General features: G+C 55.7%; 5 protein-coding genes across 9 annotated transcripts in view; 2 read left to right on the forward strand and 3 right to left on the reverse strand.

Annotated features, from left to right (window-relative positions):
* Positions 1-25,255, reverse strand: part of PHB2 (prohibitin 2) — a 127,277-nt gene that overhangs the window by 26,199 nt on the left and 75,823 nt on the right. The gene's annotated exons all lie outside the window — the stretch shown is intronic.
* On the reverse strand, positions 388-3,227 carry CDCA3 (cell division cycle associated 3). Of its 4 annotated transcripts, none has more exons than XM_060658547.2 (6): positions 3,139-3,227; positions 2,069-2,244; positions 1,676-1,805; positions 1,109-1,402; positions 883-986; positions 388-746 (listed from the first exon to the last, which is right to left on the reverse strand). In XM_060658547.2, the coding sequence occupies exons 2-6, from the start codon at positions 2,186-2,188 to the stop codon at positions 588-590; spliced, it is 807 nt and encodes a 268-aa protein (XP_060514530.1). In that variant the 5' UTR covers positions 2,189-2,244; positions 3,139-3,227; the 3' UTR covers positions 388-587. The 4 variants fall into 4 exon arrangements, with proteins under 4 accessions (XP_060514530.1, XP_060514529.1, XP_060514531.1 ...); XM_060658546.3 differs by lacking the exon at positions 3,139-3,227 and adding an exon at positions 2,455-3,110; XM_060658548.3 differs by lacking the exon at positions 3,139-3,227 and adding an exon at positions 2,455-3,110 and having other exon boundaries at positions 2,069-2,364.
* USP5 (ubiquitin specific peptidase 5) lies at positions 3,304-16,479 on the forward strand. Of its 2 annotated transcripts, none has more exons than XM_060658526.3 (20): positions 3,304-3,517; positions 6,282-6,407; positions 6,673-6,739; positions 6,934-7,067; positions 7,223-7,368; positions 7,609-7,793; positions 8,260-8,354; positions 9,019-9,212; positions 9,938-10,009; positions 10,282-10,369; positions 10,499-10,624; positions 11,128-11,281; positions 11,607-11,781; positions 12,417-12,505; positions 13,133-13,324; positions 13,856-13,999; positions 14,077-14,222; positions 14,443-14,596; positions 14,882-14,966; positions 15,830-16,479. In XM_060658526.3, the coding sequence occupies exons 1-20, from the start codon at positions 3,308-3,310 to the stop codon at positions 15,921-15,923; spliced, it is 2,676 nt and encodes an 891-aa protein (XP_060514509.1). In that variant the 5' UTR covers positions 3,304-3,307; the 3' UTR covers positions 15,924-16,479. The 2 variants fall into 2 exon arrangements, with proteins under 2 accessions (XP_060514509.1, XP_060514511.1); XM_060658528.3 differs by having other exon boundaries at positions 13,133-13,255.
* TPI1 (triosephosphate isomerase 1) lies at positions 17,231-21,102 on the forward strand. Its single transcript, XM_060658543.3, has 7 exons — positions 17,231-17,471; positions 18,667-18,790; positions 18,906-18,990; positions 19,066-19,198; positions 19,502-19,587; positions 20,312-20,399; positions 20,490-21,102. Exons 1-7 carry the CDS (start codon positions 17,246-17,248, stop codon positions 20,606-20,608), a joined length of 861 nt encoding a protein of 286 aa, XP_060514526.1. The 5' UTR covers positions 17,231-17,245; the 3' UTR covers positions 20,609-21,102.
* Positions 21,212-23,670, reverse strand: SPSB2 (splA/ryanodine receptor domain and SOCS box containing 2). The gene is made up of 3 exons (XM_060658550.3): positions 23,540-23,670; positions 22,526-23,280; positions 21,212-21,625 (listed from the first exon to the last, which is right to left on the reverse strand). Exons 2-3 carry the CDS (start codon positions 23,187-23,189, stop codon positions 21,498-21,500), a joined length of 792 nt encoding a protein of 263 aa, XP_060514533.1. The 5' UTR covers positions 23,190-23,280; positions 23,540-23,670; the 3' UTR covers positions 21,212-21,497.

Consider the following 25,255-nt stretch of genomic DNA (forward strand, 5'->3'; position numbering starts at 1 on the left):
GAGCCCCGGGGGAACACTAGGATTTAAGGGAAGTGTGTAGAAGAGGCCTGGAAAGGGGCGCCTGGGTGGCTCAGTCGGTTAAGCGGCCGACTTCGGCTCAGGTCACGATCTCGCGGTCCGTGAGTTCGAGCCCCGCGTCGGGCTCTGGGCTGATGGCTCGGAGCCTGGAGCCTGCTTCCGATTCTGTGTCTCCCACTCTCTCTGACCCTCCCCCGTTCATGCTCTGTCTCTCTCTGTCTCAAAAATAAATAAACGTTAAAAAAAAAAAAAAATTTAAAAAAAAAAAAAAAAAAGAAGAGGCCTGGAGGACAGGGAACACAAGTTTCCCAGGCTGCTTTTCTACATACAGAAGCCCAGCACAAGGTTTAGGCATAACACTTAAAAGCATAATTTAAAATCACTTTCTTTAATATACAAGAAACACACGAGACACAAATAAAGCCTAAGAAAGTGCTCGGTCCCCCGAGTTGGTAGTTTAGGGGGAGTGGAAGACAACGAGCCTTTCCAGTCTCCCAGGGAAAGAAGGGGCTGTGAGGACACAACATCACCAGGCTCCTGGTGAACCCGGTGCTGGGGCCACGCACGGCCTAGTTCTCCACCAAGTTTGGAAAGTGCTGATTTTCCTTGTCCTGGTCCTGGCCCTGCTCCCACACTCGGCCTCCGGTTTCCAGAAGTCGTCCAGTTCCCAGAATGGCCCCTTCCTTTAGTGCCCTAGCATTTTCACTCAGGGGAGGAGGCCGCTTACCCTGCCAAAAGCAGTGTGTGAGTTGGAGGAGGGAGGGGGGTTGTTCAGGACAGGGAAGATTGGGTAGAAAGGACTCCCACCCTCTACCTCTCTATCCTGGGGTTCCTAGTAACAGCTTTCACCCTCTCTCCTTTTACCTGTCGTGGTGTCAGAGTTCCGGGGGAGTTGTCATCCTGTAGGATGGTGAGGGGAGATCTCCCTAGTACCTTGCCATTTCCTTTCCGTCTATTGTGCTTAGAACCTAGGGTGGGTAAGGAGTTAAAGCCAAAACCCAAATTAGGGGTTTACAGTTTATTCCTCCTACACTCATCCGTGGACATTATCCCAATTTCTCTTCCCTATCCTTGCCCTTAGGTTCTGTACCTGAAGATCGGGGAGTCTCAGGGTCTCTTAAGGGCTTGTCTGAGCCCTGGCTGGCCGTGGGGGGTTGTGAGGGCTGTCCTGCTTCCTCCTTGGAGGACACCTGCTTGGAGGGGAGCTCAGTCTGGCTCCAGAGTGGCATCCGGTCCTCAAGGGAAAACTGGGTGCCCAGAGGCAAGTTCAATTCGGAAGGTGAAGTTGCCTCTAGGGGCAGAACAAGCTCTGGAGGAAGATTCAATTTGGAGGCTTCTTTCTCAAAGACTTCATTCAGCTGTTTCGCCAGTGGGCTTGGGGGCTCTAAACAGAAGTCAAGTGAGATAGTGACCCTATGATACAAATCATTCAGCAAGAAGAATACATACAGGAACTTTAGGACTCAGGCTCTAGTGGGTGAGGGATTGATTGGGAAGAGAGAAATCGAGGGAGAACATGTTGAGAGAAGAGTGAGATTGGCTCAATCAAAAGAATGGAGGCTCCTTTGAGCAGGAGCTCTGGGAAAATGGCTTCATTGGCCCAACCCAAGGGTGCTAGGTGACAGCCTTACCAAAATTCCCTGGGCCCACTATTTACCTCCGCTGCTGGTCTTCATAGGTGTCCGTGCAATGCCAAGGGTAGGAGAGCGGGGATCTGAGTCTTGGGCCTCATTAGGACACTCCAACTGCTCCCCTGCTGGTAGGGTTGGCTGTGGAGAGCTCTCCACCTGGCAGAACCAAAAGCTAAAACAAGTCTGGACCCCGACTCTTCTTCCCTCCCAGGTCTCTAGCCCCAGGCTGATATTCCAGGCAGGTATTGCCAGGGCCCTCAGGCATTCAGCCTACCCCAACCGGATTAAGAAAGTGGAAAATAAGGTGTCAAATTAGAGGGAGGAGGAGGGTGTGAGGGCTTTCTCAGAATCAGGTTAGGCAGAGGCCCAAGAATTCAGACTCTGCCCCCGTCCCTCCCCGCCTCTCCGCCCCAGAGTACCTGGATGGGAGTGCGCAAGATGCCGGCACTAGGTGAACGGGGGTCCGCCACTCGAGCCAGAAGCTTGTTGTGCGGCGGAGGCCGCGCCGGAGTGACCGGGGAGCTCTTGGCTGAGCCCATCTCAACCAGGAGAAAGAAGGTGGGGCGGGGCCCGGCCCGGGGCGAGGAGGGGACGCCTGTGAGAAATGACTCAGGTCTCAGCCATTACCGCGACCGCGTCCGATCTCTTGCCTCCAGACCACCCGATCTTCCCTGCTCCCAGCTCAGGAACCTCCCCGCCGCTGGGCCAGAGGCCTCTGTGGAAACAACGACTGTTGCAGCTGACAAGCCAGCTCCTTGCGAGCCTGCTGGGCCCTCTAACTTATTAATTTATTCCAATCACTTACCGGGCCCCAATTCCTCTTTGGGATGCACAGAAGCTCGAGCCTCAACTCCCGACGCCGAGTTTCAAACCTCCCGCCACGCCCCCTGCCTTGACTCTATTGGTTGAGCCGACGCAGACGCCAATAGGCCCCCTATATGAGACCCGCCTCCTGTGAGGAGGCCATTGGGCTCGGAGGACGTCTGTCATGAGGACAGTGGGGCCAATGAGCAGCGGCCTGGCTTGCTCAGGGGTGACACCTCCCCGAATACCGGACTTTTGTTCCGCCACCGGCTGCGAGTTGTCCATCGTTGAGACTCTGAGGAGTGCCAGTCTTCGGTTTTCAGACCTGCAGTTTCAGAACCAAATTATTTTATTTAAAAAACAGAATCATGAATTATGACGCTATTATGTACATAACTGGCTGGCGCTGTAGTTATGAAGGTTTTTCTGAGGCGAGATGGTAATCCGTATTGGTCGACGGAGTTATCAATCACTCGACACTAACCCTCTCAAACTCCGCCTCATTGGACAGCCCCTTTTCAAATAAAAAGACTACAACTGCCCTTCTATTTTCCGATTGGACAAGACCCAGGAAAGTTTCTGGGATTGATTGGTTTAAACAACCGTCAGTTTCTGCTCTGATAGAAGGCACGCGAAAGGACTGTAAGGGTCCCAGAGTACAAGCGTCCAAAACTCCCGGACCCACCTCGCTGCTCTACATGCGCTCTGCCCTGGAAGAGTGGGATTGGTTCTTCCGACCATCGGTTGCATTAGAAGCGCTTTTCATTGGCGTTACTCAAGAGTAGGGCAGAGGGCGGAGCACTAGTAGGCAGGCTGCGTCCAACTGCCATTCTCGCGCGTCCTCCTTTTAGCGCATGCACCTAACGAGTAGTGCTCATTGGACGGCCAGACTAGGGGGTGGGGGACTGGGAACGGTGGGAGCCGCTGTGTGTGGAGGAGCTGCTGCCGGTGTCATGGCGGAGCTGAGTGAGGAGGCGCTGCTGTCAGTATTACCGACGATCCGGGTTCCTAAGGCTGGAGACCGGGTCCACAAAGACGAGTGCGCCTTCTCCTTCGACACACCGGTAAGCCCATTCCCCACGCCCGCAGCGAGCACGACTTCCTTCCATCGCCCTGGTCATTCTGCCGGGGCCTGCAAGGCTTGGGCTACCGCCTCCCTGCGATGCACCATGGGACTTGTAGTCTCCCACGCTCCTCCCTGCCGTTGCTTTTAATTAGCTGGCGCTGTCGTGTGACTACCGCTCCCGGAAGCCTCCGCGTCCGCCCCACCCGTTCCCCGTCTCGTGGAGCACTGTGGGGATCGTAGTCGCTCACTCCCCTCATTGCCGTTCCAAGGTAGAGGCGCATCCCTCTCGCTGGACTACATCCCCCAAGTGGACCCCTGCGAAAGCCTGGGAGTTGGCCTTGCCTGCCGCGCGCGGCTCTCCGGGTTTTGTAGTCTCGTGTTGGAGGGATGGGGCGACCCTGCACTGTTCTGGGCCGGGGTTTGGGTTGGAGGGTGGGGATTGCAGTTCCTGGGCGCCTAGTAGTCTGGAAGTGACCATGAAGAAGGGCGGTTCTGAGAAAGGCCGACTTAGACTCCACCCATGGTTAATGTGGACAGGGGGCGGGGAGGTGGGTCATTGGTGGTAGGGAGGAGAGGAAAGAAGGGAGGAAAGCTCTAGTCGTTTCTCCTTTGAGGTGAACTATGGCCGCAGCCCCCCTTTTCCCGCCCATCACAGAGAGCACAGGGAACCCTTTTAAAAGTATTCCCAGGGAGATGGTGTCTTTCGTGGAGGATACTAAGACCCTTTTCCCATCCCGCTCCCACTCTTGACTGGTTAGACAAAGCCTCCACCCACACCATGCTTCACGTTTTGTAGGCTCCACCCGGAACCTCCCTTCCTGCAGTTCTGCCTTCCTGTGTCACCGTCAAGCAGAGACTAGCCTTTGGCCTGGCCAGAGCCTGAGCTGAGAAGGCAACAGCAGCCTGGTTGGGATCCGCCTCCCTTACCACCCCTCCCGTCAAGCGGTCGCTGGGCCCTGCCCAGGGTGTTCAGCCAGACCAGCCCGTGGCAGGGAAAACTGCAAGTCAGAGTGGAAAGGCTTCATTAATGCATCGCCAGTGCTGAGTATAGCAGCATGATCTAAGGCCCAGTTCAGGATCATCACTGTGATTTGTGGTTTGCTTGGTTTGCTAGGCTTTGATCTGGGCCTCAGACAATGTGCTGCTTCTCTGGAGTCTGGCTTTGGCAGAGCCAAAAGAGGACTGACTGCTCAGAGCAGAGCTCCAGGGCTCCCAAGACTTGGGGAAACCCAGCATTTTTATTTCCTGCAGAGGAGTTTGGTTACTGCAGAGCTCCTGCATGCCATCTAGTTCATCAAGTGCATGGCTTGGTCCTGTCTTTCTCAGGAGAGAAAGGTTTCTCTTAATTACCAACAGATGGTAGAAGTCAGTGGCTCCCTCTTCACACTCCTGTCTGCCTCTCCTTAGGAAGTGCTTCGAATAATCCAAATGGTGTTTTTGTAAGCTTATTATACTTTGCTTCTTTTATCCCAAGTCAAGAGATCTCCAATGTGGCCTTGTTGCTTTCCTGACCAACTTCCAGCATGTTTGATTATCTTCAAATTCAATTTATGGTAGAAAGCTTGTTTGACCCCTGTGATGAAAAATGCTCCATTTGCCCATGAACATTGTAATCCACACTGTTCTAGGGAGTGGTACAGAGCTATCTATGGGACCAAGAACTGCCTTAGACGGTGCCCTATTTTTCATATCGCAGCAGAGAATTTTTCAAGGCCACTGAGGCATTTATTCAAGGAAGAAGATGCCTGTCGTTGCTTGGATCTGAAGGAAGACTGTTGTTTTCTCCAGTTACCTCCTCTACCTTATCTATCACTATTCACAAAGACACTGGGAGACTTGCTCAGTGTTCGAGAAGCTCATCCTCCCTCCTTAGCTGTGATTTAGGGTGGACCCTTCTCTCCCTGTTTTCTCCCTGCGTTATATGTGTTTGAGTTGTCTCAGCAGGTATTGCTAGATTATTCTAGAGAGGGATTGGCTTTGAGGTTGGCAGTTGATGGACTTCAGTGCGGGATTTAGTTATTGGTCAGAGGGGAGGCAGCAGGGCAGTGCCTGGAGAATGCTGGTCTTCGTGTCCCTGCTGAACCAGGTCCAGGTATAACAGTGAGCCCCAGACAAGGCACTGTTAGCCTGGCTCCAGGCCTTAGCAGGAGAGGAGGGAGAGGACTCAGCATGGACCAGGATTTGACGACCTAGTAGGATGTTGTAAAGGAGAAGTCTGGTCTTCCTGGCAGGCTCAGGAGCTGGGTGTATTGTTCAGGTGCTAGAATCTTTGCTCCTCCAGTCTGGAAAGTTTTCTGAATCCCGGAGATTAGGCAGGGTTTGTTGTGTGTGGGGAGTAGGTTCAGTGTCTGACATGCAGGTCTTTCCTCTCCCGGGAAAGGACCCTTTTTCCCTCTGAATGTAAGCACTGGCCCTGGAAGTCCATGGTATTTGATTCCCATTGGCCTCGTAAAGGGAGTTCTCTGCAATTGATTGGAAGGCTCCAAAGCCCAAAGAAGGAGCGAGAAGGAAGAGGAATGGTGACTGACAGGTGTTGCTTAGCTCCTGGTGTCCTTGTTGGTTGGTATCAAAGTCATAGGAGAATGGGGAGAATCTTAGCCATGTACCAGGTCCCAAAAGGCTAAATGACTTGCCAACAGCCACATGGTGGTAGAGAACAGAGCCTTTCTTGTGGAAACCAGTTTCTGACCCCAGGTCTTGGTTTCCCCACCTAGCCAGGCTTCATCCTCCCTGTGTCTCCTCCCCTACCTGTTGCACTGCAGGAGTCTGAGGGTGGCCTCTACATCTGCATGAACACATTCCTGGGCTTTGGGAAACAGTATGTGGAGAGACATTTCAACAAGACGGGCCAGCGCGTCTACCTGCACCTCCGGAGGACCCGGCGCCCGGTAGGCATGGAGCTGGGGGCAAGGCCTGGGGACTTTCAGGCACATCCCACTGGTCTTCATTTTGAATCTGTGTCTTCTGTTCTGACCTCCCAGAGGTCGCATTTCCCCCTCTTGCCTGTTTCTGTTGGTATCATTAAAACTTAGCACACATGTTTTATTTAGCTTCACTCCCTTCTGAGATTAACCCACCCTGTCCTGTCCATCTTCCCCATTTGTCCCTTCCCTGGCACTCACTGCTGATCCTGCCCTTCCTGCCTCGTTGCAGAAAGAGGAGGACACCACAACAGGCACTGGAGACCCCCCCCGAAAGAAGCCCACCCGGCTGGCTATTGGTGAGCACCATTTCAGCCCTGTTCTTCCCGAGCTGGTCTTTCCTGGCCTCAGAGGCACTCGAAAGGCCCCCAAAGAATGGGCCTGACCAGTGGCCCTAGAGCTCTGGAGGGGACAAAACGAGATGCCGTTTGGGAGGAGGGACATTTACCCGTGGTGGCTGTTCTACCCTCCTCCTTCTTCCCTGCCTCACCAGGTGTTGAAGGCGGGTTTGACCTCAGCGAGGAGAAGTATGAATATGATGAGGATGTGAAGATTGTTATTTTGCCGGATTACCTGGAGATTGCCCGAGATGGGTTGGGGGGACTGCCTGACATTGTCAGAGACCGGGTACGAATGCCTTCCTGCCCTGCCGGGGACTCTGGGGCAGGCAGGTCCAGAGCAGTGACGTCTTGGGCAAGCACTGAGAAAGCTGGAGACTGAGGGGCTAGAGGGACTAGAGGGCGGGGGGTTGGGTCCCGTCTCTGACCCTCTGCTTCCCCCAGGTGACCAGTGCGGTGGAGGCCCTACTGTCAGCCGACTCGGCCTCCCGCAAGCAGGAGGTGCAGGCCTGGGATGGGGAAGTACGGCAGGTGTCTAAGCATGCCTTCAACCTCAAGCAGCTGGACAACCCTGCTCGAATCCCTCCCTGGTGAGGCCTGGCCCCTCCACCTTGGGGCACCACCCCCAGAGCAGGGGCAAAGAGGCCACCCTCCTGGGGGATCTGGTGGGAGAGAGCATCGGGAGCAGGCTAAGGAGGGGGGCGCTGAGGGAGATGAACTCAGCCAGGGGCCGTCCAGAGGAGAGGAGCAGAGAGAGCTCTCACACTGGAAAGGCCAATCCCATATATCCCCCTCCCCATAGTTCAGCATATTTTCTTCTTCCTGGTTAGCGGCTGGAAGTGTTCCAAGTGTGACATGAGAGAGAACCTGTGGCTCAACCTGACAGACGGCTCCATTCTCTGTGGCCGCCGCTACTTCGATGGCAGTGGGGGCAACAACCACGCCGTGGAACACTACAGAGAGACCAACTACCCGCTGGCCGTCAAGCTGGGCACCATCACACCTGATGGAGCCGGTACTCCCTCCCCTCCTCCGGCCGCCTCCACGCTAGAGTGGGCTTTAACCGTTACTCGGGGAGCACGGGAATACCTCCTCTTGATAAACAATGAGAATGTTGTAGACGAGACTAGAGCTTCAGCTAAACCCCCCAAATACGAGTCCCCCTCCTTAGAGGTTACCAAGATAATCTGTGTAGTGAGTATCCTTCCCAAACCATCTGACCCCAGCACCTTATCCTGGGGGTGGGCCCCCAAGAAACGCCAGCCCTTGGCCTCTTTTCACCCCGTCTTCCCTGACAGCCAGTCTCAGAAGGGCTTGTGACCTCACCAATAGTCAGGGAGCCAAGAGGGTTACCCTTACAGGCTCATCCTTCTGTCCCACCAGCGCTCCACCCCCCCCCCCCCCAACCCCGGGGCAAGGAGTGGGACTAGTGGTCAGGCCAGAGCCACCGCTTCTGACGATACCCCTGCCTCCTGCCCTAGATGTGTACTCCTATGATGAGGATGACATGGTCCTGGACCCCAACCTGGCTGAGCACCTGTCCCACTTCGGCATCGACATGCTGAAGATGCAGAAGGTGAGACCCCTTGCAGCTTCAGACTCTTCTCGTCCCTGCCCGCCAGGCCCTGCCTCGCCTGAGGCTGAAGCAGCGCATTGGAGCGAGCTGCCACGGTTATCCCGGTCCCCAACACATGTGGGCTTCCTTTGAAAAGGTTTCTAGAATCCATTATTCATTCATCGACCACTACTGAGTACTTGCTCTGTGCTAGTCACTGCGTGAATAAGACAGGTGTGGCCTTTCAGGGACTTACACTCTAGATGGAAAGGCAGATATTAATCACATGCTCAGGCACATGAGTGAATGAACACAAACCGAAGGGCGCTGTGAAAGAGACCGAGAGGGTGCTGCAGTAGCTTATGGCAGGAAGACCTGGAGCGGAGACCTGAAGGGTGAGAAGGGGCAGCTTCGGAATGGAAAAAAACACTTCAAGTGGAGGGACTCGCATTCATTTCTTCCTCTCCCCCAGGCAGAGGCCTGACCACTAAACCGCCTCCGGGACAATCGCTCAAGGCCTTCTGGAACTTGGACTGGAAATAGCTAGTGCGTCTTCCATGTTAGAGACCATAATTGAACACATTCTGAGCTCCAGCAGGGTAGCGTCCCGGACCCTGTGAAGGATCAGTGTAAAAAATTCAGGGCTGAGTGTCTCGCCCTGTCTGAAGCGTCCCTTCCCTTGCAGACGGACAAGACCATGACTGAGCTGGAGATAGATATGAACCAGCGGATTGGCGAATGGGAGCTGATCCAGGAGTCGAGTGTGCCACTGAAGCCCCTGTTTGGGCCTGGCTACACGGGCATCCGGAACCTGGGTAACAGCTGCTACCTCAACTCCGTGGTCCAGGTCCTCTTCAGCATCCCCGACTTCCAGAGGAAGTGAGTGGTGCCCTCTCCCCATGACTGGCCCCTTGGCCCTGTACCCCTGACTCCGCAGCTCTCCTCCTGGACGCCAGCCTCTAGGCACACTCCTCCTTCAGCCACCCTCAGTACCTCTGTGTGCTAGCTCCGTCTTTGTTCCTGTTATACTGTGGCTAGCGCTCTCCCATTAGTTCTAGAACCACCCCACTGTCACCCAGCCACACAAGCCCCACTGGGAGCAGAACACCAAATCCTGGGGCTCTCCCTGGCTTCCTGACTACTCAAGGGTGAGGTGGTGGTCTTTACTTGAGGCCAGTGACATCAGATGAGTACCTGACATGGACATGTAGCACTTGGGGGAGGGGAGGGCTTGGGTCACTAAGGTACCAAAACGGCAGATTCTGAGCATAAGTGAGCCTGCTTTCTAATTGAGAAGGACTTGATGCACATGTGAAAACTTAGCAATGTGGTGACACGTTCTGTTCCAGGCAACTTTCTCCCTTCCCCTGGCTCACTCCTGGGGAGGAGGCCGGGGGGGAAAAATGCATCAGGGTACACTGCATGCTGGCATAGTTGAGAAGGGGAGGAAGGGCAGGTTGCTGGAAAGAAATGGACTCCCGTGTTTTAACCACATGACTCCCTACTCTGAAGGTTGCTTGTTCCCCCGATCTAATAGATAATAGTCCCCTTTTCCTTGGAACCCATGCCAGAGCACCTCCAATTATCCTTCTCTTGGCTCTTAGGTATGTGGACAAGCTGGAGAAGATCTTCCAGAATGCCCCGACGGACCCTACCCAGGACTTCAGCACCCAGGTGTATGTAGCCAGGTCCTGTGTACAGCCTCGCAGCCTGTATGCCTTCGTTCTCCTCCATGACCACCTGGAGTGGGCAGCAGTTCAGGACGTTTGCCTCTGGCCATGCTGTCTGCCCTGAGTTGGGTTCCTGGGGAATCTCAGGTTTTTCACATTCTAGAGAGTTGTCTGAGGTCTATATGCCGGGGTTGAGTTGGGGAGGAAAAGGCACAGATAGATGTCAGACGATCAACAGTTGACTGAAGCTTAAGTGGTTCTCTTGGATGTCAATGCAGGGCCAAACTGGGCCATGGCCTTCTCTCGGGAGAATATTCCAAGCCAGCACCGGAGTCAGGCGATGGGGAGCAGGTGCCAGAACAAAAGGTGAGTCTGGGACTCTATCCCTTTCAGGCTCTGGAATTATGGGGAAACTGAGGTCTGGGAGATGTCTAAAGAAGGCCCCTTGGTGGCCTACTTGAGCCCCAGCTGAATCGCTGCCCTGGCTGTGCCTAGGAAGTTCAAGATGGCATTGCCCCTCGGATGTTCAAGGCCCTCATTGGCAAGGGTCACCCCGAGTTCTCCACCAACCGGCAGCAGGATGCCCAGGAGTTCTTTCTTCACCTCATCAACATGGTGGAGGTAAGGGCCGGGAAGATGGCAAGGCAGGGCACTCCATGCTCCCTCCATCTGCCCGTGGTTCTCTCCCTTCTGCCTCCTGCTCATTCTTTCCTGTCAGCCCCCACCAGCCCCACCCCTGGAACCCGGCGGCGGGCATGCACTGGGCCTTCCCTGTGAGTAGCAGTTGCCCCTGGGGAGGACAGTAATGCCAAGCAGTGATGCTTACACTGGATGGGCTTGTGGCCTAATGAAGGATGCACCCAAGAAACTGATAGGGAGATGCCTATTGCTTATAAAGAAAAATACCAGCGTGTTCCACCGCAGTCTCCCAGTGCCATGAAGACACCAGAGTTGGAGAGGGGGAGCTAATTAGGGAAGGATTCTACTCTTGAGTCCCGAGAGCCTCCTAGTGGTAGACTGCCTTCTGCTCCTCTCTCTCTCTCCCTGAGCCCCTAGTGACCCTTTCAGGCCCTCATCTCGTTCCCTGGCCGCCCAGACCTCCCCACCCTGCCTCTTTCCCATAGAGGAATTGCCGGAGCTCTGAAAATCCTAACGAAGTGTTCCGCTTCTTGGTGGAGGAAAAGATCAAGTGCCTGGCCACAGAGAAGGTGAAGTACACCCAGCGAGTGGACTACATCATGCAGCTGCCTGTGCCCATGGACGCGGCCCTTAACAAAGGCAGGTTGCCCTCAGTGAGGCCTGGGTGCAGTGGGGCTCCAGGGTGTAGGAGTGCTTGGGCCCCTTAATGGGAGCGGAGCCCACAGTATGCCCTGCTCCCCCAGCCGGAGGGCCAAAGCTGGGGCATCTCGGGGAGGTAGGATCACCTTTGCTTGTCAGAGCTGTGCTGGGGAAGAGAGGCAAGATCGTATGTGGATGTGTGTCAGGTGGATTTGGGGAGAGTGGAGGAGCCCAAGTAGTCACGGACAGAGAGCCAGTCTGGCAGGGCTAAGGAGGGAAAGAGGCAGTGCCCTCTGAAGGGTTCACCTGTCAATTCTGTCCCCAGAGGAGCTTCTGGAGTATGAGGAAAAGAAGCGGCAAGCCGAAGAGGAGAAGCTGCCACTACCAGAACTGGTTCGGGCCCAGGTGCCCTTCAGCTCCTGCCTGGAGGCCTATGGGGCCCCCGAGCAGGTGGACGACTTTTGGAGCACCGCCCTGCAGGCCAAATCAGTAGCCGTCAAGTAAGTCTAGTTGGTCTGCGCCCAAGGTTTCGGGCCAATGTCAGGGTAGTCCCAAAGACTCTGTCTGCCTCTCTCCCATCCTTCTGTCCCTTTGTGGTTGGATTCTCAGGGCTAGCATCAGTTGGGGCTGGTAATCTGGCCCTGAGGGAATCAAGAGGCCCTGGCAGGAGTAGACTCGGATGATGGACCATATTACCTTGTCCTGCCCCTGCCGGAGGCTCCCTCTTCTCTTGTGGTATGGGGTCACATTTTAGTGCACCTTTTGTCCACTTAGTCAGGGTGAAAGCACGTAGTGTCCGTTGTGGACAGAATTTGGCTTTCTAGCAAATGGACTTAGTTTGGGCCTAATTGTGTCATGAGCATAAGCTTGGGATCTGAAGGAGTGCTTTGGTTCCAAGGGATTTCAGCCATTCCCCACTCCACCCCACCCCCACCCCCTACCCTTTGACAGGCCCCTGGCTTCTGCTGCTCCTTGTCTGCAGATGCTCTGATGCCTGCCAAGGGCAAGATAAGAATGTGGAGTATCTTCTGGGCATCAGGGCTTCTACCAGGGAGAGGCTGAACCTCAGGGTGGGGGTTTCAGGAGAGGAGGACTTTGGGATTCTTTGGGTACTAGGACATTCTCTCTTCCCCAGGACCACACGATTTGCCTCTTTCCCTGACTATCTGGTCATCCAGATCAAGAAGTTCACCTTCGGCTTGGACTGGGTGCCCAAGAAACTGGGTATGGTGGCTGGGGCGAATGAGGGAGGTGAAGCAGAAAATGCTAGAAAAAGAAGGGACCTTAACATGTATAAACGAGTGTTTCTCCAACTTTCCTCTGAAGAAGGAAAACATTACCCTAAGTGTTTCAAGATAAGGCACGTTTGAAAAGCGTAGACTAAAACTATGAAAGCACTTGATTGTCATAGCAGTGATTTCCAACTCAAAGCGATTTTCGTAGTTTTACGTTTACACTTGGGAAGATGTTGTCATTTAGATAATCTTGAAACAGTTCTCATGAGTCTTACAGCCCCTCCCGACTTGGAGAGCTGCTAATTGAACTTCATTTCCTTAGATCAGTTGAGCCTGCAGAGGTAGGAAGTCTTCCTGTTGTACATGTGGGAAGCCCCCATCCTTGTCCATAGCTCATGTGTGGTAGATCTAGGACTAGAATCCAGGTCTCCGGATTCCCAGGCCCACCATTGTATTACACCAGGACCCCTAAGACTTGTGCTGCTCTGAGCAGCAACTTATTATTACACAGCAGGGCCAAGGTATGGGGCAGGGCTTTGAGATTCCCAAAGTGCTTTTTCAGGGAGGGCCCCAGGGAGCTGCTGAAGTGACCCTTTTCCTGCCATGCCAATTACAGATGTGTCCATCGAGATGCCCGAGGAACTAGACATCTCCCAGTTGAGGGGTACAGGGCTGCAGCCTGGAGAGGAGGAGCTGCCTGACATTGCCCCACCCCTGGTCACTCCGGATGAGCCCAAAGGTAGCCTTGGTTTCTATGGCAACGAAGACGAAGACTCCTTCTGCTCCCCTCACTTCTCCTCTCCGACATGTTAGTGACTCTTCTTCCTGCCTGTCTCTCTCCTTTGCCGATGGGGGTCTTCTCTGCCTGCCTCCCCTTGACCCTGTCCTTCGTATTTTCTCCTGTCCTCCCTTTCCAATTTCCCCTGCCCTCTTTTGATGGATGTGAGGACTGAGTAGAGCGCTCCCAGCCACATTGTCTGTGTGGACCGCAGCAGCACTGGCTAACTGCCTCTCTACTTCGTTACCTCATTGCTTGGGGGTGGGGCGAGGCATCATACTCCAGAAATAGGGCCCATTCTGTGAGAAACGGCAAGATCTCCATGGGAGATCTTTAGCCTCAGTTCTGTATCTTCAGTACTGCTGGACCCATGTTATGTCATGCTGTCATTTAGGTTCTGGAGTAAGGTGCCACCCCGTGGAAGAAAAATGCATGGAACGGGGCGGGGGGGAGGGGAGGAGTGGTGGTTGGGAGAGGGCCGGGGGACTGCACTTCGGGAGGGAGAAGGAACAGATCGTGGCCCAAGGAGTCGGGTCACCGTCTTGCTTCTGCCCCCAACAGCACCCATGTTGGACGAGTCCGTCATTATCCAGCTGGTGGAGATGGGCTTCCCTATGGACGCCTGCCGCAAAGCTGTCTACTACACAGGCAACAGTGGGGCTGAGGCCGCCATGAACTGGGTCATGTCACACATGGACGATCCAGGTAGGCGGGGGTGGGTAGCAGGGCGGAACAGGGCCACCGTCCTCCCCCACACACTTCAACCCCTTCAACCCCCGCAGATTTCGCAAACCCCCTCATCCTGCCTGGCTCCAGCGGGCCTGGCTCCACCAGTGCGGCAGCTGACCCCCCGCCGGAAGACTGCGTGAGCACCATCGTCTCCATGGGCTTCTCCCGGGACCAGGCCCTGAAAGCTCTTCGGGCCACGGTATGGGCTGTCCCCCGGCTGAGGACTGGGGGGCCTGTGGGAAAGAAGGGGGTGCGGGTGAGGTTCCATCTTTTGTCAACAAGACTGAGGGCAACCGGTGTGGTATGGCCAGGGCTGAGGCACCACCCTTTGGTGGCCGTGGTGAAGGAGCTGAGCCGTTCACTGGTGCTTTTCTTGCCCCGAACTTGTTGGAAAGAGCAATGCTTCCCTCCTCTCCAAGAACAATAGTTTAGAAAGGGCTGTGGACTGGATCTTCAGTCACATTGATGACCTGGATGCGGAAGCCGCCATGGACATCTCGGAGGGCCGCTCGGCTGCTGACTCCATCTCCGAGTCTGTACCAGTGGGACCTAAAGTCCGGGATGGCCCTGGAAGTGAGTGTCCTTGGGAAACAGGCCAGTGGAATCTAGCCAGTCAGCTACCAGATCCTCATTCCAAGGCAACTCTGGTGGGGGCGGGGGGCGGGTGGGGGGGGCAGAAGCTTCTTTCTGCTGACATGGCTTCTGAAGGGGGGATTCTGGGAGTCGGAGACAGACTTGTGACTCAGTACATGCCCCACCTTCCCTGAAACTTGCGTCCTGAGTTTGAGCTGTTGGATGTACCTTTGGATGTCGCTCGAGGATTCCTCTCAGTGTCTTCTCTGCACCCCCCTTCTCTAGAGTATCAGCTCTTTGCCTTCATCAGCCACATGGGCACCTCTACCATGTGTGGTCACTATGTCTGCCACATCAAGAAGGAAGGCAGGTGAGGGGCTGGCCGTGTACCTTCCAAACTGGGGAGCGGTGGTGAGAATGAGTGGGAGCATCCTTGGAGCCCTTAGAATATTTGCAGGAGAAGGCAAAGGCCTGCTGAGTGGGGGGCACAGATACACCACACATTTTTAGAATGTTTGACAGCAGGGATCGGCAAACTACAGCCCAAGTGCTGCATCTGGCCACCTGCTTTTGTAAATAAAGGGTTTATTTTTATTTTTAAGTTTTATTTTTGAGAGAGAGAGAGAGAGAGTGTGCATGAGCAGGGGGGAGGGGCAGAGAGAGAGGGAGAGAGAGAATCCCAAGCAGGCTCTGTGCTGTCAGTGCAGAGCTGGACACGGGACTCCAACTCATGAACTGTGAGATCATGACCTGAGCCGAAATCAAGAGTCAGACGCTTAACTGACTGAGCCACCCAGGAGCCCCAGAAATAAAGTTTTAATGAACATAACCGCACTTAACTCACATATGTATCATTTGTGGCTGTTTTCATGCTGCAACAGGAGAATTGAGTCATTGTGTCGGAGACCGGATGGCCTCCAAAACCTAAACTATTTACTGTGCAGCCCTTTACAGAAAAAGTTTGTGGACCTGACGGGGGCCTGGCAGGACTGGGTGGGGGTGGCTGTAGAGATACTGGAGGATTTGAAGGCTTGGAGTAGGGAATGAGAACGGGATGCCCCCTTCAGGCAGGTAGCAGCTAGACTGTAGGTTGTGGGGGCCCAGGCGGAGAATGTTGGGAACCTGTGCTCCAGAATCAGCAGGACCAAGACCAGGGGCTATGTCAGAGACTAAGCTGATGCAGAGTGGATGCCCTGTGTGTTCATCCTTCTCCTCCCTCCCCTGCTTCCCCAGATGGGTGATCTACAATGACCAGAAAGTGTGTGCCTCTGAGAAGCCGCCCAAGGACCTGGGCTACATCTACTTCTACCAGAGAGTGGCCAGCTAAGAGCCTGCCCTGACCCCTTACCACTGAGGACAGGGGACAGACCGTCTGGCATGCGGGACAGGGGCTGAGGAATGGACTTCAGCCCCACCCCTGCTCTGTTCCCTTTTTCTTTTTGTCCTCAGCAGCAGGGAAGAAGCTAGAGGCCATAGGAGAATGGCCAGGCAAAGCGGGGGACACTCCAGAGACTTTGGGGATAGGGCAGGAAGGGGATGGGAGGGGCTGGCCACCTGTCAGTGAGGAGACTTTGTTGCTTTACCCGCCCCTTGAACCCACAGTGCTCTGCTTCTCTGTGTAATCCTGCCGGCCCCTGGTGTGGAGGGGGGCTTGTTTGTGTGTGCGCGTGGGTGTAGCTTTGTGCAGCCTCTTCCACAGGAGGGGGCGTCTGTGCCTCCCCTCCCCCTTTGTGTTTGCTCCCTGTGTGGTCAGGCAAGGAGGGCTGGGAGGGAAATGGGGATCCCCCTCGCCCTCCCGCCGGTCTTTCCCCCACCCTGTCTCTTCCCTGCCCTTCTCTGGAAAATGCCAAAATACACGATGTGAATAAAAGTACAATGGCTAAGTTGTGTCCTGTTTGATACCTTAAGGGAGATTAGCAGGTGAGTGGGTCTGCCAGGTTCCCCCCCCCCGACCCCACGCACACTCTCCTGCCCCTTGCCGCCTCCGTTGGCACTTCTCAACTTTTCACTAGTTCTAGAGCTCTTGGGAAATTGGGTGTGAGACGAGGTGAAGTGAGCACTGGGGCAAAAGAAGACGGCGGAGGGGTGGGGGCTGTCAGAGCAAAGATGGGGGGTGAAGAGCCCCGCTTTCCTTCCGGCGGTCTCCCTGGGAGGGGGCCCAAGTGGGTATTTCCCAAGTGTCCCAGATCCGCTAGGCCCTGCGGTGTGTTGGGTTGGCCAGCTGGAGCAGAGAGTGGGACACCCAGAGAGGAGGAGGGGTGGGGGGGTTCTGAACTGCTTCCCTCTTAGCGGCCCAGTTTTTTAGGCAATGTGGGCGGTCCTTCCCCCTCTGACAGGGGAAGGGAGGGCTTTTTCTCAGAATTGGAGAGGTGCCCCTCACAGCCTCCTCCGTCCAGCGAGCAATGTGATCTCAGGCCACCTCTGGCCCTCTGGGAGACTGTAGTCGTGAAGCGGGGGCTCTTCTGAGTGCAGGTTCTCGCCTTCTCCCAAAAGTCACGCAATGGATGCTGAAGCCACTGAGCCCCCGGACGCCCCTGGAACGTTGCTACAATAACGGGGGCAACGTCAGAACATTGCAACACCGGCGGCGGGAGGGAGGTGGTGGGGGCGGCGGCGGGAAGGATTTCCAGACTGGGGGCCGGGCTAACCATGGCCGAGGGCGGGGAGAAGGCGGAGTTCTGCCTCACGGCCCTCTATATAAGAGGGCAGTGGCAGCGGCTGCGCGGTGATACTGACCTTCAGTGTGTCAGTTCCAGCGCCATGGCGCCCTCCAGGAAGTTCTTCGTCGGGGGGAACTGGAAGATGAATGGGCGGAAGAAAAACCTGGGGGAACTCATCACCACTCTGAACGCGGCCAAGGTGCCGGCCGACACCGGTAAGCCCTCGCCGGGTCGGGGTCGGGATCGGGGCCGGGGCCGGGGCCGGGGTGTGGGGAAGGTCGGGCGTGGCAGCGCCCTCTCCCGAGCTCGGTTAGCCGGGTGTCCGCGTGGACCCGGATGCAGGGGTGAGGATAAAGGCTATTGGGGGGTCCGGACTTCGACCCTGCAGCCGCAATACCGGGGGTGCGTCGGAGGAAGAAAGGTGGGGCCACATTTAATGGTGCCCTCCGACCGCGGGGCGGGAAGGGATTTCTTAGGTCACCGGGAGGAAGATGGCCCCGGGGCGCGGGCTTGGGCTGCACCCAACAGGAGCCGGGGATAGGAGCGGAGCCCCTGCGGACGATCGCAGGAGGCTGGTGACAGCCATAGAGTGTGGGGGAGGAGGCTGAGCCTGCGTGCAGGGTTCCAGCTACCTGCCCCCTCGACCGTCTGCTCCGTGCGCCGCCGCACGTAGCCCACGACTCCTCCCTGCTCCTCGCTGGGAGGGCCGAGTCCCCCAGACTAGCGGCTGCGGCCTGCTGAACTACACGCTCTATCCTTTGCCCTCGGCAGCCTGGATGACTGCTGCCTTCCGACGAAGGGGCTGAGCAGGTGCTAAACAAGATGGGCCATTTGGGAATGAGGAGCTATCCTACACTTTTCTCCAGGCCGGAAACGGGAAAGCACAAGGCCTCTCTATGAGCTAGTCATCTCACTGCCACCCACGGGCAGAGTCTTTACCCTCCCACTCACCTAAATCACAGAACCACGGGCCTCATCAAAACGGGCCCTGGTTTATTCCCCAAAGACCCCAGTGCAAACCCAGGAGTTGGCTGCTTCTGCTTTTGCTAAAAATCCTTGCCTGGGGGTGGTAAGGATGGGCTATTTTAGAAGGGAGGCGTGGTTGGCTCCAAGAGAATGCTGAGTCTAGGAGGTGCCCAGGCCCAGAATAGCCTGGGGAAATCAGAACCACAGCTGTTAAAGAGCAGAGGGCAGGGCAAGGGCCATGGCCTCCCAGGGACACCTGGAAGGCTCAAGGAGTTGGGTACAGGCCCAGCTTGGACTGGCAAGTGGACAAATGTTATCCTGCCGGGATGAAAAGGAGTGGAAAGCAGAACTAAGAAATCAGGTGAGGGGACTCCAAAACCCAAGATGGGAGTCTGGAGAATGGCTTCCTTATGACTTCATCCCCTTGTGCTGTCTTCTCTCCAGAAGTGGTTTGTGCACCCCCCACCGCCTACATCGACTTTGCCAGGCAGAAGCTAGATCCCAAGATTGCTGTGGCTGCGCAGAACTGCTACAAAGTGACTAATGGAGCCTTTACTGGGGAGATCAGGTGAGATGCAGGCAGGAGAGGGGTGTGTGGGGGCTCTGCCCTCACTTTCCTCATTGAGGGGAAAGCCAAAGGGTGGGCTCTCTGCTGAAGCATGGCTTTCTGTCTCTTCCTTTAGCCCTGGCATGATCAAAGACTGTGGAGCCACGTGGGTAGTCCTGGGGCACTCGGAGAGAAGGCATGTCTTTGGGGAGTCTGACGAGGTTAGTAATCAGGAGAGGAGGTAGGAGATTCCTTATTCCAAGAGGGGCGTCTTCACCAAATCTGTTACTCAACAGCTGATTGGACAGAAAGTGGCCCACGCCCTGGCAGAGGGACTTGGAGTAATCGCTTGCATCGGGGAGAAGCTAGATGAGAGGGAAGCTGGCATCACTGAGAAGGTCGTTTTCGAGCAAACCAAGGTCATCGCAGGTAACTCAGTAGAAAGGGACCTTTGAGCCTGGACAGGGCTATGGAGGCACAGAAGGTGGGGTGAGATGCCCTGCAGCCTAATTTGATCCCCATCCCATGCTGATACAGGAAAGGAAGGAGGAAGGTTAGAACCCTTGCATCATCCATACCACTTCTGTTCCTGCCTGGATGGTATAGATGCCACTTGGAGTTCCTCCAACAACCACCAGGGGGCATTAGGCCACCATCATTCATCATTCCCTGGGCTGTGGGCTGGATAGCTCCTTCCCGTTCACCCTTCCATCTGTGATCTCTGTCCCACAGATAATGTCAAGGACTGGAGCAAGGTTGTCCTGGCCTATGAGCCTGTATGGGCCATTGGTACTGGCAAGACTGCAACACCCCAACAGGTAACCAAGCCCAGGAATTCTGCCCTTATCTTACCCTGCCTCAGTAGGACTAGACTGCCACAGAGATCACCCGAGCCAACCCCTCATTTTAAAGACAGGAGCCCCCAGCGCATCTGCCTGGCCCAGTCGGTAGTGCGTCTGATTCTCTGATCTCGGGGTCATGAGTTCAAGTCCCACATTGGGTATAGAGATTACTTTAAAAAATAAAATCTCGGGGCGCCTGGGTGGCTCAGTCCGTTGAGCGGCGGACTTCGGCTCAGATCATGATCTCGCGGTCCGTGAGTTCAGGTCCCGCGTCGGGCTCTGTGCTGACAGCTCAGAGCCTGGAGCCTGTTTCAGATTCTGTGTCTCCCTCTCTCTGACCCTCCCCCGTTCATGCTCTGTCTCTCTCTGTCTCAAAAATAAATAAATGTTTAAAAAAATTAAAAAATAAAATAAAATAAAAAAATAAAAAATAAAAAAAAATAAAATCTCCCCCAAATAATAATGATAATAATGAAGACCCCCCCCACCCCCCACCCCCTGCCAAGCCTAGAGAAGGAGAGTGATTTGTCCAAGGACATCTATTCCAGGGCCTGGGTGGAATTGGAGCTGTGGTATTCTGACCCAGATCTCAGGGTTCTTGTCCCAAAACCACATTGCCTCTCTTCAGTGGGGCCCAGGGTCTTTTAGCCTTTGAGTGAAAGGCAGAAAGAGGCTTACATAGTCTGGCGTCTTGTTTTAGGCCCAGGAAGTACATGAAAAGCTCCGGGGATGGCTTAAGTCCAATGTCTCTGATGCGGTGGCTCAGAGCACCCGTATCATCTATGGAGGTAAGTGGGTTTGGCTCCAGCCTGAGATGGGGGTGGACTCAGCCCTCCTATCCCATCCCTGACAATTCCCTCTCTCTTCTCCGTTCCCAGGTTCTGTGACTGGGGCAACCTGCAAGGAACTGGCAAGCCAGCCTGATGTGGATGGCTTCCTCGTGGGCGGGGCTTCCCTCAAGCCTGAGTTTGTGGATATCATCAATGCCAAACAATAAGCCCATCTGTCTCCCCTCCTCTTCCTGCTAAGCCAGGGACTAGGTAGCTCAGAAGCCCAGTGACTGTGCTCCTATCCCCCCACACACATCCCCACCCCGCACATGCTTCTGATGGTGTCACCTGCCCCCCTCGTGGCCAAACTATACCTCTTCCTTACTGTTTACACCTTACCCTGTAATGGTTGGGACCAGGCCAATCCCTTCTCCACTGACTATAGTGGTTGGAACTAAACAGGTCACCAAGGTGACTCCTCTTTGGCTGAGAGGTGGAAGGGGTGGAATTTGCTCATGGGTCCCCGCTCGGTCCCCAAGTGAGGGCAGGAGAGAGAAGCCATCCTCCTCTCCCATCTCCCACCATGAGGCCAAGGGCTGAGAGAAAGTCCTGTTCTCCCCTCAGAGGCCAGGGGTGCTGTTCTCTCCCATGGTGCCAACGCCTGTGTGTGTTGTATATGTGAGCAGTCCCACGTGTGGGGGAAATAAACACCTGGCACTAAGCCTTGTGGTGTGTCCTTCTTCACTGTCCTTGCCCACATCCCCTCTTTTTCCTTTCTGAGGCAGCCGTAGGACACTTGTGCACAAAACAAAAAAAAAAACACAAACAGGTTTCTACGACAGCACATCTCTTACTGTTTTTACTTGAAAAAATGTCCTGCATACCAGGTCCAGGCCGCCATAGCCTCAAATAACAGCTCCCTCCCTTCTGCCCCTCAGGAAGGCTCTAGGGCCTTAGGGCTCCCCAGAGCTAGGGTTGGGGGAGGGGCCCAGCCTCACCTCCCCCCACCCCACCTCCTGGCTTTAAGTAGCTGGTCTAGGCCAGCGGTGCCTCCTCCCCACTCCCCAGGGGAGGGATGGCTTTAAGGCCCCAGCACAATCTGTGGTATCCCAGGGGTCACTGGTAGAGCAGGTAGCGCTTCATGGCAGGGGGCAAGGGCAGAGCAGATACCTGGCCAAGCCGGGTATCCCCCAGGGCGTGGCGCACACACAGGCGGCTCAGGTGCAGAAGGGAGTGTGGCTCCGCTGGGAGAGAGAAGGAGGGGAAGGTAAGTAGGGGTGCAGCCACTGGCCCGACCTCCTCAAACTACGGGGTCCTGCCCAAGTTCTCTTCTGCTTTCCTGCCCTGAGTCTTCGTTGAGAGGGAGATCTAAGGCCCCCCGGGGCTGGGAGGCTCTGCAAACTTCACACATCCCGGGCAGCTGGGGGTGAGGCTCTAGCTAAGGCCCTCCAAGCAACAGGCCAAGCAAGTTCTGACAGTGGTGGAGCTCGTCTAGGTTTTGATTCTGTAAAGCCTTGGAGCTGGGGCTGATGAGCCCTCCCTCCTCCACTCTACAACAGCTGGCCATGGGTGACAGGAGGAGCAGTACTCTGCAACTTGCAAGAGAACAGTTCAACCAGCCCCAAGCTCTGGCCCCAACCCCTTCTAGAGGAGGCCCCTCCTCTAAAGTCCCCTCCCAGGGCCCTGCCTCTTTGGGTGTTCTCCTTCCAGGTGCCCAGGGCCCCAAAGGCCCCTTACTGGGGTTTGAGGAGGGAAGTAGCACAGACAGATCAGAACCCAGGGAATCTGGTACACACCCTGGGCGTCTGGCACTGCCAGTTCTCTTCCTACACCTCGCCCAGCACCCATTTAACCCTGTGCACCTCTTGCTCCGGAAGCTGATATCTGCGGTGAATCCCTAATCCCTGGAGCGCCTCCCTCTGTTGTGAGGACTCACCACTTACTAGCAAGTTGCTTTCCCAAGCCTCACTTTCACCTCTATTGCTGCTGGGACAATTAGGTAACATGCGTGAAGACCCTTAGCCATTCCCCACACTGGAGGCAGGTCAGGCTATTCCCTCTGCTCTTGTAAGGTGATGAGCTTCCATCCCAAACCACAGCCACCAGTAACAGAACACTCTCCCCACACCTGCCCCAGGCCTCACCTCTCCTTCCGCCCAGGTAGCTGATGCGGACCTGGCACTGGCCCCAGACAGCGCTTACTGCCGGATAGAGGGTCCTGCCCTTCAGTCCTCGGAAGGCTGGCCCCAGGTAGGTGCCCCCAATAGCGTAGCCCAGAGTTCCCTCCTCCATGTCCAGAACCACCAGCAGCCTCTCCGGCACCTCCAGCTGCTCACCCTGAGGTCTGGCTGGATACTGGGGGGCCCCGAACCCCTTGCTCTGATGGTACAGCTTCCCCCGCCCGATGTCCCAGCCCCACGACTCGCTGTTGCTGCCCAGCAGCGCCGCATAGTGGTCAACCTGCAGCGGGGCGAGGGCCGTGGCCACGCCCACCACGGCGTGGGTACCCCTCTGCTCCCGGGGCCAGCTGATCTCCCAGGCGTGCAGGCCCCTCGAGTAGCCCTTCTTACCCCGGGCCCCATCAGTGCTCTGGGCCACGGGCCGCCGCTCGAAGCATAACCCCCCTTCCTTGACCTCGATGTTCTCCGAGCAGTCCTTGGGGTTCCAGCCGTGGCGCTGTTGGGCTCCCAGATCAGGAGGGGGAGCAGACAGCAGCTCCTCCAAGCCCTCGGGACAGGAGAGGTCAGGGTACAAGGTCTGTGGGGTGGGGGTGCTGCTGCCGCCCCCTGCCAGGGCCGTCTGGCCCATGGAGGTGAGGAGCTTGGAGGACTCCCCGAATCTTGCTGGGGCTCCTCTCTTCTGAAAGTTGATCTCCGGCTCGGGATTGACCTGGAGAGGACTTGGGAGAGAAGAGGGTGTAAAAGGGCGGGATTCTGGCGGGGATCCCTCACCCAGGCGTCTCATCTTTTCATGCATGTTTGCCCACCACCGCTCCACTCCCTCTTCGCCCCCCACCCCCGCCCCAAAGCTCTTAGGCCCATCACCCTGCCCTCGCCCATCTGTCCCGGTCTCCCGAGACTCTCGCGGGTTCACCCCCTTTGGATCTCTCCAGGGGTCGTCCCCTCCGCCCATCCCGTGCCCCGTCACCGCCCCCGCACCTCGCTTGGCTTTCCAGGCCGGGAGTCACAGGCCTTCAGGAGGAACCCCGCCGAAGATAGCCGAACCGCGCAGGGCGCAGACTGCCGGCCGCTTCCGCCTCCAGCACCTCCCTCGGCCTCGCCCCGCCCCCAGGCCCCGCCCCCACGGGGGCCCTCCGGGGCGGTTAACCCTCTCGTCGCCGCCCCAGGTCGCGCCCCGCCCCGTGGCCACCCCCCTGCGGGGCTCCTCGCGGGAGGTTTACACTCCAGTAGGGTCGCTGCTGCGGAGGGCACGCCCCGCCCCGAGGACCCGCCCCCCCCCCAGGACCCATCCCCGGACGGTTACCCTCTAGCACCCGCCCCGAGGTCCCGCCCCGCGTGGAGACCCTCCTGGGTGGTTAACCCTCCTTGGCAGCCACGGAGTCTGCACCAGGCTGTCGAGGCTCAGAATGAACTCTGACGGGATCACCGCTTTGGGATCCCAGGAAGTGCGTTCGCCATCGTCAAGACCTTTGAGCCGCTTGAGCCGCTCAACTCCTGAGCCCCTAGAGATGAGGGGCATGGGGTCAAGGAGGGGCTTTCGTTGTGCTGGCATCTATGTCTATGTCCTTTTGATTCTGGGTCACTGTTTCTGGACCGGTCGCTTTCTGCCCCACTTGTAAGGGAGTCTGTTTTATGCCTGAGGCTTTGAACTATGTTTTCAGAGGTAGGTGTCCTAGGTCTAGTCTTCATCTTGGATGTCAATCCATTCCTGAGTTGTTGGTCTCAAATGGTGGAATATAGTGCTTAAGATTGGTTGTGAGTGAAGCTATGTCACTCATTAGCTCTAGGACCTTGGGGAGGTTGCCAAACTTCTCTAAACCTGTTTTTTCTTATGTAAAATGGGAATAATGATAGTAGTCACCTCATAGGGTCGTTGTGGAGTTGAAATAGTCCAGGTAAAACACTTAGCACAGAGCCTGGTGCGTATTCATGCAATCACTAAGCATAACTATTATTGTTAACATTTACTGAGTGTCCACTCTATAGACAGGCAATGTAATATAGTGATGACAGATGCCAAATGTGGAGCCAGGCTAACTGGGAGTGAATACCTGAAACCCAGTATGCACATGACCTTGGGCAAATTACTTAACCTCCCCAGTGCCTGTTTCTTCCTCTGTAAGTTGGAAATACTGTTGGTATCTACTGCAAAGGGCATAGTGAGGATTCAGTGAGGTTATATATATGTAAACTCAGAGCAGCTTCTGGTTCAAATTTAATCATTTGTGCTAAGCACTGAAGATGCAGCAGTGAATCCCAAGGAGGTTACAGGGACATTTATAAAACAGTTTATCATGTAGTAGATGAAATTATGGAGATACAAAGAAAGTATTATGGAACTCAAAAGGATGGAACTCCTAACCAAGGATCAAGCAGTTAGGCAAGTGTCCTGGAGGAAGTTAACACTGGGCTGAATCTTAAAGAATGACTAGGAACTGGCTTGAGAGGTGGTTCTGCAGGATGGGGGCTAGGTTTGGGGTGCTGCATGGAGAAGACATTCTCCAGACAGAGGGGTCAGCATGAAAACAGCCAGAAGCAGTAGATGGGAAGACTTTGGTGTCCCTGCAACTAGAAAGGAAGCAGGAGAGACAAGCCTAGAAAAGTCACTGCCCGGGGGCGGGGGGGGGGGGGGGGGCGCCTGGGTGGCTCAGTCGGTTGAACGTCCGACTTCGGCTCAGGTCACGATCTCGCGGT

The sequence above is a fragment of the Panthera onca genome, chromosome B4, assembly GCF_046562875.1.
Source record: "Panthera onca isolate mPanOnc1 chromosome B4, mPanOnc1 haplotype 2, whole genome shotgun sequence".
Lineage (NCBI taxonomy): Eukaryota > Metazoa > Chordata > Mammalia > Carnivora > Felidae > Panthera > Panthera onca.